Source organism: Aptenodytes forsteri, unplaced genomic scaffold (assembly GCF_000699145.1).
Source record: "Aptenodytes forsteri isolate BGI_AS27 unplaced genomic scaffold, ASM69914v1 Scaffold426, whole genome shotgun sequence".
Lineage (NCBI taxonomy): Eukaryota > Metazoa > Chordata > Aves > Sphenisciformes > Spheniscidae > Aptenodytes > Aptenodytes forsteri.
The window spans coordinates 1,550,742-1,561,679 of NW_008794010.1; the positions used below are offsets into that span (position 1 = coordinate 1,550,742).

The 10,938-nt window shown below is 44.9% G+C and overlaps 1 protein-coding gene across 5 annotated transcripts in view; it reads right to left on the bottom strand.

Moving 5' to 3' along the window:
- Positions 1 to 4,409: 4,409 nt before the first annotated feature.
- The window catches only part of ZDHHC3 (zinc finger DHHC-type containing 3), a 30,492-nt gene continuing 23,963 nt past the window's right edge, over positions 4,410 to 10,938 (bottom strand). For 2 of the 5 annotated variants that reach the window (XM_009290315.1, XM_009290305.2), the window contains exon 7: positions 4,410 to 4,660. In XM_009290315.1, the coding sequence (XP_009288590.1) occupies positions 4,418 to 4,660 (243 nt within the window). In that variant the 3' untranslated portion in view covers positions 4,410 to 4,417. Of the gene's footprint in view, positions 4,661 to 9,064; positions 10,592 to 10,938 lie in introns of those variants that run through there. The other 3 variants (XR_658135.2, XM_009290345.2, XM_009290324.2) reach the window with 3 other exon arrangements.

The window sequence follows — 10,938 nt, forward strand, 5'->3', positions numbered from 1 at the left end:
CTGGGGAATGTACTGGCCTACAGCTTTTTTTGTCTTTTTGTTATCTAAAGAGCAAACCTGGCACAATCTCCCCAAACGCCATTTTCCATACATCTTCCTTTCCTCCCACCCAATTTCTTTTGGGGGTTTTCAGGAATTTTTGAAAGAAGTACCATCTCCAGCACCGTTACCAGTGCTTCCCTGGAAATGTATATAACCTCTATCCTTCCCCTTCCACCCTGAATGCTGCTGGATTACACATTGGACCTTGATGGTGATGTACATCTGGAGCTCTTCTAGCCATAGTCGCATAAAAGGAGACAACAGCTGTGCACAGCTGGAGCCCACCCAGCCCTGCTGCTGAGCTGCACACCCCAGCATCTCCCAAGCCCACCGGTGGCAAGGGATGGCTCTGCTCCAGAGCATGGCCGCAACGTGGCCAGCAGCAGTCAGATTTGGGGGTTTCCAGCATTTCTGCGAGGAAAGAGGAAATTAAGCCACACAGTAGTATAGGGGTTTATTTATTTGTTTAAAAGGCAAATGCTCACGCATTAGGGCTGCAGAGTGGAAAAAAGAAATGGCAAATACACCTGGTCATGTGCCAGCCCATAAAAGGGAGGCGGAAAAAAAGGGAGGCGGAAAAAAAGGGAGGCGGAAAAAAAGGGAGGCGGAAAAAAAGGGAGGCGGAAAAAAAGGGAGGCGGAAAAAAAGGGAGGCGGAAAAAAAGGGAGGCGGAAAAAAAGGGAGGCGGAAAAAAAGGGAGGCGGAAAAAAAGGGAGGCGGAAAAAAAGGGAGGCGGAAAAAAAGGGAGGCGGAAAAAAAGGGAGGCGGAAAAAAAGGGAGGCGGAAAAAAAGGGAGGCGGAAAAAAAAGGTTTTGACCACTCCCTTGTGTTTCAAACATTTAGGGAACACCCGGAGGAGCGCCCAGGTGGTGGCTGTGCCACAAAATGCAGTCAAGGCACTCCCGGCCCCCGCCACCCCTCTGCCCACAGTGTCCTGGTGCCCCGTGGCAGTTCTGGGTCCCTGCAAGGCCACCTCCGGTGGTGGCACGGCCGGGAGCAGGAGCCCCTCTCCACAGGCAGAGCGGGCACAGGGTCCATGCACGGCGACCGCAGGGAAGGGAGGAGCAGGCGGTCCTTGGCAGATGAAGTATTAGTTCTTTAATAAGTACAATAGTGACCAGAGGCATAAAAAGGAGTTACAAACAGCAAAATATTTTTCAAGAGATGTATTTTCAAGAGATGTATATTTTCAAGAGATGTAAATTCTTTACTTGCATAGAAAACCTGCTGTAGAAGACACCAGATAAGAAGTCCAAGAACACTTTCCATGTCTGCCACGACCTTGTCCATCACATATTGACACCTCGCGTCGGAGCAGCGATCTGGGATCTCCAGCGGATTGCAGCACACGAGTGCTCTGGAGGTGCGCCACCCCCAGGCAGCACAGCCCGAAGATGAAGGCACAGTTTAACAGGGGGCAAGGAGTGTATGGAGGGAAGGGAAGGAAAACAGTGGGTTTGGTTTCAATTTCATGAAAATCACATTTGGTCTCAAGCTACCAGGTAGTCATTAAAGAAGGAGGTTTATGCCAGAGCTGTGAATAAAACAGATTTTTCCAACTCGTGAAGACTTTTGCAATTTCTGACAGTTGCCACACTATACTGAGACAGAGAGGAGATACGCTGAGGGGTACTGGAACTTTTGGGGGAAGGAAGAAGAGGGGGACGAGGGAGACCAACAGCCAAGAGACACCAGAACAAACAATTCGCTGGACATCACCCCACCAGGTCTCGGGGGGCACCAGAGCCAGGGCTGGGCTGGCTGCCCACGGCTCTGTGTAGGGCACAGGGACATGTCCCAGTCTCTCACTTGGACTACAACTGCACTGTGGGAGGAGGGGAGAAGGCTGTTCTGGCTCTCACCCCCCTCTTCACACTGTTTTCCCATTTCAGCTATTAAAAAAAAGCCTAGAAATGCCAGCACCTGAGGAACAACACAAGAGGTGGGAAACAGAAGCGAAGGACGCCTGTCCTCATGATGAGGTGAACCAGGTTTGAGAGTGGAGGAGGAAATATGCTGCCTCCGTCCACGCCTACCCAAAGCCACATAAGTGGGGCTGGTGTCCTGAGAAGCATCGCCAGAACGCAGGGCAAGGAGGTCTCTCCCGACCTGACGTCCCCGCGCACTCACCTCAAGGCGATTTTCAACTGTTAACTAGTTTCTCCCTCCAGGACCCCATAGCACCATTCCCACTCTGCAGACACGGCACTGGAGGCAGGGGCGTTAGCTGGATGCAGAGGCCGAGCAGCAAGCCAAAATTAGAAAACATGAGCGAAAGAGGGCACTCTTACTTTTCCTCCTTCAACATCCTTATTGCTCCCTATAGGAAATCCCTTATAGATCTGCGTATGTCCCTGATGTCCCTTTCCTGTGCGATGCTGACAGAGGAACGTCGGCTGGTACAGAAGCAGGAGAGCTGCTTCCCTCATTATCACACTGCTGCACAGGGCAAAGACGTTCAAGACCTCATGTCTAAATGACATGAGAAGACACCTCAATTCCCCCCAAACGCAGGGTGTTTCCCTTTACCTAAAAGGTTTTTATAAATGCACAGTTCCTAATGATTTTTTCTAAATCTGTGTTTCATTGACAAAGAGGAGACATCCAGAGGGGATAGAGGGTGGGACAACTGCTTGGAAATACCCCCTTGGGTTTTAGCCAAGCTGTGCTCCTAACAGTCACAGCACTCAGTTTGTTCCCAGTCCCTTTGCCAGAAGGGCAAAGGACTGCTGTGGCAGAGGACAAGTCCAGGAAAGAATCTCATCCCTCCACAGTAGCTCTGAATGTCACACCATTAATACATATTAAGATGCTTTTGGGGGAAAAAAAAGAAAAAAATCTTGCACAAATTCCATTTGGTATTGCTTCTATAAATAATAAAAACTTCATCTAGGTCTTTCACAATGCCATGCTTGCATCCCCAAAACTCCTTTCTCTTACTTTCAAGAGAAAGCAATTATCTTTGGTCCATGTTACAGGGGAGGGGGAGACGAAGTCAAGCATGTCCTGTGGGGGAAAACCAGGAGCACGTCTCTAATATCCTGCAAAATTTACTGACAATTAAGCTAAGGGAGACGAGAAGAAGAAAAAAAAAACAATTGAAAAACAGTCTAAATTAAAACTACACTAACTGATGTCTGGAGCATGCCAAGCGTTTGTGGCGTGTCTGAATGCAGCGGCTAGCATCACCTCTGCATGACTTTGCTGCAACTATTTCCACCTGCAGTGACGCCTTCCTTGAGCAATGCATGTTCCTTCTACGTGTTCACCAACGTTTACCAGGAGCTGGCTGCAAAATTAGCATAAGGAAACCCTGCGTAATGGCAAGTACTAACAGGACAATGTTAAACACCAGTAAGATTAAGAGGCAATGTTCATTCTCAACTAACTCTGGCTATCGGGGGGGGGGAAGGGGAAAAAAAAAAAAGAAGAAGAGAGGCATCTAAATTAGACAAGTCAAAAGGAGAGAGCCAGTACCTCCATCAGCAGGGTGCTCACACCTCCCTCTCTTCTTTGACCGCAGAAACAGTCCCGGTGCCTGGCCTAGACCAGCTGCCGGCTTTCTGGGCTGCAGAGTTTGGCCAGGCAGCTCCCGCTCCACACGTCCTATGTGCTAACAAACCACAGCCCCTGGGCGAAAGCTTCCCCCCGCCAGCAGCTCGGCAACCCGGCCAGTATTTGCCTGCTCTCAGCTGCGCTGGCCGCAGGCGAATGCTCCCGCCGGCCCGGCCCCACCGCCAGGTCGCTGGCTCCAAGGCTGCTCAGCCAAGCACCACCAGTCTTGGGCAGCCCCACGAGCACAGAGGGTTAAAATTTACCCCTGGAGATGTTTTGGAGCTCGCCCATCTGCTGCGTCCGTAGGCCGGTATCCCACCTCTGCTAAGACCTGAGCACCAGCAGCTTTCATAATCCAGAGGCAGCATCCATGGGATGATCTAAAAAAGGATGCGTTTTTCAAGAAAACTTTTAGAGCTGGGCTGGTCTGGCCATTGCGCAGGGCTTATCATTTAGCCCTCCAAAAGGCCGTAAGAACAAAAGATTAACCAGACTCCTTAGGACTGCACATTTCTGCGTGCTGGGACCAATCTATCTGACAATTATAAACTTTCCTTAAAGGCCAAGTAAGAAAAGCTCAATAAAGCAGTTGTTGCAGGTCTGAAAAGGAGCTTATGAATCTCATCACTTAAAAAGCTTTCTCTGGAGATTTGCATTGCTTCTGCTAGTGCTGTACCTGGCTTCCAGACAAATACTCCTGAATTTTTTTAATGCACCAAAAGTATGTTAAAAAACAACCCCTTAAATCTCCAGCACAAGTAGTTATTAAAAAAAAAAAACAACCTGAAAGCTGCTCTTGACATCTTGGAGGATGCTTTGCTTATTCATGTAACACTTGGACGGCAACATCTTGAGAGAGAAACTGCTCGATTTCTTCTTGGGTCATTATTGCAGACGCAGGAGCTGCTGCCGCCGCTTCGGCCGGCACTGGGCTCTTGCAGTTCAGGTTCGAAAAGGGATTGAACCAACCCAAGGAGAAAGCACCACCGAACGCCAGCTTCATTCCTTCCCAGCCGCTGATCTTCTCCCAGGTTGGCTTCTGATTTTTAAGACGCTCAATACCCTGCAAGAAGAGAAGAGTTTTGGGTCGTCTCACATTTACAGCAGGTATTTGTGCACCAACCGCTGTAGCACGTGCAAAACTGCCTGTCTACAACCAGGATGTTATTCAAGTTTTAGTTAACAATGAAGACGGACGTCCTGCGTTACTGAAACTTTCATCCCTGAATTTAACAACAAAACCCTAAACCAAGACCAAATTCATGGACAATCTGAATCTCAGCGACTTATTTTGGTACGAGTTGCTGTTGATTTTTATGGCAAAGAGATGGCTTCTAAAAAGCCATTCCTTTCGGAAACATGGATCTCTTATCCCGATGCTTTTTGAATCCCTTCAAGGAGCAACAAAATACAATTACAACTTAAAATTTCACCTTATCTGGGCACTTTTACAATAGTTCAGATACAGGCAAAATACTGCAGCTTCTTCCAGTGATCAGGAGTTTACCACACCCACATCTAGGCTTGTCACTAGAAGCTGGACATAAGAACAAGCTTACTCCGTGCCAATTAAGAGCAAATATTTAAGAACACAATTTCCATTTAACAAACTGTCAAAGACAAATCACAATGCAAGCCGGATACCCGCTGGGAGGTCAGGAAATCTGTATAGGTGGAAGAGGAGGTCTCAAAGCCAGACTGGAGCCTTGGTCAGTCAATATTCTGATTCATTCTCCCTCCAAGAAACATCACTTTCAGTAAAGCAAACATTTTGATTGTATTTAAATAACAGATCCATCAAACTTGGGCAGCGACATTTTTTCCTGGTAGTCTTCTCCATGTAGAAAGAAGGAACTAAGTTTTGTTGTTTAGGTTTTTGGGGGGTTTTTTGTTTGATTTTTTTTTTTTAAAGGCTACCGCTATGTGAAATAGGGCATAATTTTTTTTGTGCCCATCTTCTGCATCATGTAAGAGAGGAGTCAGATCTACAGTGGTGTATGATATGCTCACAATGATATATAAGCGACCACACAGAAACTGTTCTTCGAGAAGCAAGGATACTGGATCCAAGTTTTGAGACACTCAAGGAAAGGAAAAATGAGCAAATTCAGTTAAAACCATTTAAAAGAGCAGTTTTAGAAGGGCTGGATGAAAAATACACTTGTCATGTCACTTTCCCTAACGGCCCACAAAACATTTCAGAGCTTTGCAGGGGGGGAAATGAATACACGCAACAACTCAGTGGCACCACAGCTGTACTCGCAGCAAGCCTTATAAATAACAAGACATTTTAATACAGCAGCAGCTTGGTTTTGCAATAACACTGAGTCAGCACAAGCAGGCCTGGGAGAAAACACACTATAAACCAAAGAATTACTTGCAAAGCTTTTGTGAGCTTCATTCATGCCCCGTTTCTCGTGCTGACTTAGAAGAAATCCAGCAGTGAATGTGCAGAAAGAAATGACACAATACCAAAGCTTAAGTCTTCAGGGTTGCAATTTTGGGAAAAAATCAAGCCCTGAAGCACAAACGTGCACCTTCCAACGCTAAGCACAGGCACGTGTCCCTTTGCGCTGCTCCCAAGCTTGCAAATGCGCGGCTTCAACTGTTTCAGGGAAAAAAAACCCTTGCAGCCTCCAGCCCCTTGCAACGAGGCACTCGGTGCTGCCGCGGCCAGTGCCAGTCCTTACCTCCCTGCCGGGCAAGCCGGGAGAGGGGCAGCGCTTGTGCACGGCAGAGCAGAGCCTTGGCAAAGCGTTTTAGCACTGCCATGCGCTTTTCCTCCGGGATACTCCGGTTCCAGCACGCTGCGGCCGTGCAGCCGAGAGGCAGACGCTTTTGCAGCGTAAGGCAGAGGAAGACCTTTGGTCGTCAGCTGCTCCTTAGCAAACTGCAGAGGTTTCTAAAGCGCTAGTAACAAACCGTCACCACGGCTGCAGCATTTATTGCGTGAATATCTAGAGAGAAGGAAAACAAGTAGCATGGGGCAGGAGGAGAAACAAAACACCAAGCATTGAAACCCTTCCCCGGCAGCACAAGCTTTAACCCTGCCCTCAGTCATGGGGGCGTGCGTAATCCGGTTCGATCCATGCTGCCATCTAAATCGGGAATAAGGATCTTGAACCCTTCTGGGCAGCGATCCCTCTCTTCCCTCCCCAAAAAACCATGGTTCACCTGCTCCGAACGGTATCTGCTAACCAAGGCGATAAGCAAGGTCAGGCTGAGGTTGTACTAATGCCAGATTAGGGAGCAGTTAATTGGAGCAGGCAGGGGCATACTTTCTCTCTCCCAGCCTGGCCTCGCTAATCCCTTCAGGGCACGTATTGGAAATGAGCAGAAGTTCTAAAACTTGTATCCTGGTCTAATTTTGGCTGCCTGTCCCACGGTCAGTAGGGCATGAGGTTTTGCCTTAAAAAAAATTTAAGGGGGATGGAAGTAAGGGTATGCAAGGAATGCAGAACTGTTGAAGACATTTCATTACTGTTTAATGAAACTTTTTTTTTTTAAATATATTTACCCCAAATCTCTCACCATTGTTTTAGAAAGTGAGAATTTTCTATTTCAAATTAAACCAACACCTCTCTTTCCCATCATGCAGTTATTTCACTTAAAAAAAAAAAAGTGCTCAGAAAGCATCATCTTTCACTATTCTAAATTACAGATTTCTGAACAAATTCTGAAAAGAGAAGACATACATACAGAAATATAAAATACTGGACGCTCCCATTTCAGTAAGAGGTACACTGTTGCAAATGCGGGGACAGTAAGACGAGGTTGACCCGTTACCACTGCGATGCTGTAGGATAAACCCCGTTTCTCCCACTATCGCCCTCAGTATCTGCTCCTGCGCAGTGCCAGAGAAGGATGCTGGGCTGCGTGGCCTGACCCAGAAGGAATCTGCAGGACAGTTCTCGCGTGTTAGAAGAAATGCATTGATTTCTTTTAATACACTTTTAAAACCCAAAAGGAAAGAGCGAACAGAAGAGGCAAGCATTGTAACAATTTGTCCATCAAGGGGAAGACACAGGGAGCGTTGCCAGCAAAAATCATGATCAAGGCAGACTTTCCCTACGGCAGTTCCTTGCACTCATTTCTGCTTGGAGCACCGCTTAGCTTTTCAAAAAAGTACCCTGCCTTTGCTTGAGTTTCTCCTTCAATTTCACTTGGCCACGCTAAAACAGAGCTAGCACCTGAAATCAGGTAGTCCTGTCTGAGAAAATACTTTCCATGAGCAAATCAGTTAAGTCTGCCTTTCTCATATTAATATTGACCCACATTTAGTATCATTCAAATTGCATCAAATTGCACCACCAAGTCGTACAGTGCAAGTAAAGCCGAGGACCCCCGGTTACTGAGACACACACATGACAGGTACCAATACAGGACATTTCTGCAAGCTGTGATGACGCCGCATTTAAAATGGAAACAGTTTGACTGAAAAATACTATATAACGCTGTTTAACAATTTGCATTTGTTTGAAACAAGAAAAACGGAGTAATTACACCTTTTTCACAATGGTCAAAATGCCAGAACAACGTAACCAATCTTCCTCCAAAATGCATAAGGGCAACTAAAATAAACCAAAACTGGAATGTGCACCAGTGGAATTTATAATCAAAACAATTTTTAAAGCAATGAACTGTACAGAGAGATGCATTCATTTGTTAATTGCCTAGGTGACTAAAGACTCCCCCCCCCCGCCCCCAATACATTTGATTTTGCATCAAGACAGTTTTAAGGCCGGATTCTCTACCAGTTCAAGCTACCACCTGCACGTGCCTCGCCAGCTGAACCGATCCTGGCCAAAGATCCAGCCCTTAACTATTAAGCTGGGAGCATTCTCCGGAAAACACCATTGCATACTAAAATCAGAGCTACATATTTATTTACCATAGCTTTCCACTATCAGCAGTTATCAGCACCATAAAAACAAACCCTAAACTTTTCCTGAACTTTTCTTCATGAAGGAAACGCGGCCTTTGCATACACGTTTCCTTCACAGAATCTTCCCACCAAGGCACAAGTGCAGCCTGTGGCTCCCTCCGCGCAGTCCTGCAGCAGAGATCACAACATACTCCTGATGATCTAACCCTGAGCAAGCAGGACTGCAGAAACAACCTGTTTACACAGCAGAGCAGTTACTCGCAGCCACTTCCAAGTGGTGAAATAAAACCACCGATTAACAGATCAATATATTACTGATTAACTCATTTTTAAACTTAAAGTTGAACATTTAGTTCCCTAACCTTTACATGCTTCTGCCTGCTTGCTTACAGAAGTGAAAGTTCAGAAAACCATTACAGATTTTTCCCAACGTTTGAAGTGAAGAAAGAAAATAAGAAGAGCAAACAAGTTTTTGGAAAAGTTTTATTGCATTTGTTTTCCATATGGAAGCATTGACAGATTGAAAAGATGCAGCATTCACATTACTTCCAAAATGAGACATCCATTAAGTTTCTTCTTCCCCGATCTCCCTCCCTTCCCCCATGGCTTTGAAGCAGTCTAAACAGGTCATTTTCCAAAAAAATACCATTTTATTTCAAACCAAGGAAAGAAAAGATTCCTTGAAGTCATGGAACACAGCTGATTTGTATTTTTCCTTTGTTTGCAATTCATTTGATGAGCCCATGGGAGTCATGATCCAAAAATATAATAAAATTCCTGCCTGAACACAAGATGTCAGTTGTAGTTATGAATGGTTTAGCTCTACCCGTTTTTGGAATGCCTTCTGTCCCTCCCACTTTCATCACCACACAGTTCATAACAGTATGCATGCTCCTTACCATCAATATTTCCCACTTTAAAACACTTACACATATACGTGTGTGTGTTTACACACATACACATGTATGCATAAATATGAGAAAAGATTTACAAAGCTCTAAAACAGGGCAATGCTAAGAATATAGAATCAATCACCCCGGTACACCTACACATCCTGTCAATATTAGTCTTTACAGTAGTCTGGGCATTCATGTCAGTTTTTCACGTTAACACTGTTTAGCAGGCATTGCTCTAACAACTCATTTACCAAGACAAACACACAAACAAGATGATTCTGCTATTCTAAACACTTGAAAATTAGATTTCTTTCTTTCCTGCAAGCGTAAGGCATTTAATAATCCAAAGAGTCTTCTAAATCTGTCACAGTTACCCTAAGAGGGCAACAATTTCCTGCGCACAAGGGAGGGAACAGACAAAATAATGCCAGAAAGATGGAATCGGCTCTGGGGCTGGAAGGAAAAAGGAGGGTGGGGTGGGAATTGGTGTTGGCAACATTTGTTTTAAGTACTTGAACTGTATGCAATCACCAGGTCAACTGGCTCTCTTGCTGTGTCGCGTTCTTGTCTTGCACCTTTTGGTAAGTGAAGTGTCTGCTTCCCCGTTCAAGTTCACTTATGAAAGAGCAGTGTGCTCCTCCAGGAAGTCCAAAGGTGTCTGTGTAGGGCTGTTGGCACTCATATGTCTTCCACAGAGCTCATCACAGTCAGGAGACAGCATGAGAATCTACTCAGAAGAGGTGGGTCACAACAGAGAAAGAGGATCCCCTTCACATTAGTTATGCCATACAGAAAGCAGAGAGAAACAAAGGCCAGTAAAATTAACAAGATTAAAAAAAAAGAAAGAAAAGAAAAAAGCAGCAGCAGTTTCAGCCAGAGATATAGAATTACCTAAAATTGTGGAATACAGGGCTTTTTTTTCTCTGCAATTATCAGCCATTTAATAGACATAAAAAAGTTTGTTTTGCTTTTTGTTTTAAACATTCATGGAAAATTTGTAACAGTAGTGCTGTAATATGTTTCTATTTTAGTGGCAATGCTGGTCAAGAATTCCTCAGACCACATACTGGTACGGGTCTGCTTTTCCTTGGTCTGGTGTTGCGAATGGGCTAAGCCATGCTATAGAGAACGGATGGCCAAATACTGCTTTCATGTTCATCCATTTTGTTTTTTTAGCCCATCTTCTCTCTTCCTTTTTCAACTGTTCTATTCCCTGAAAACAGAAATATCACATTTTCAGTCAAACACTCAGATTTTGTAGTTCTGGATCGGGGAAAGGTCTACTCTCAGTTACCCCTTATCCAAAGGATGGAGTAAAAAAATAAAAATGCCTTTCCTTTTCTTCTCATTGTTTTATACTAAATAAATATTAAGGATAGAAAGTATTCCTTGAAATACTTTTATATAATAGTATTATATAATAGTAATAGTAAGTATAATAGTAATAAAATTACTTTCATTTTGTTCAGGCCTAGATATTTCATAAACCTTTTAAGACCTGCCCTCCAATTGCCTCTGATGTCAATTAAAAAAAACCCACCACCTAAAACCAAACAAAAA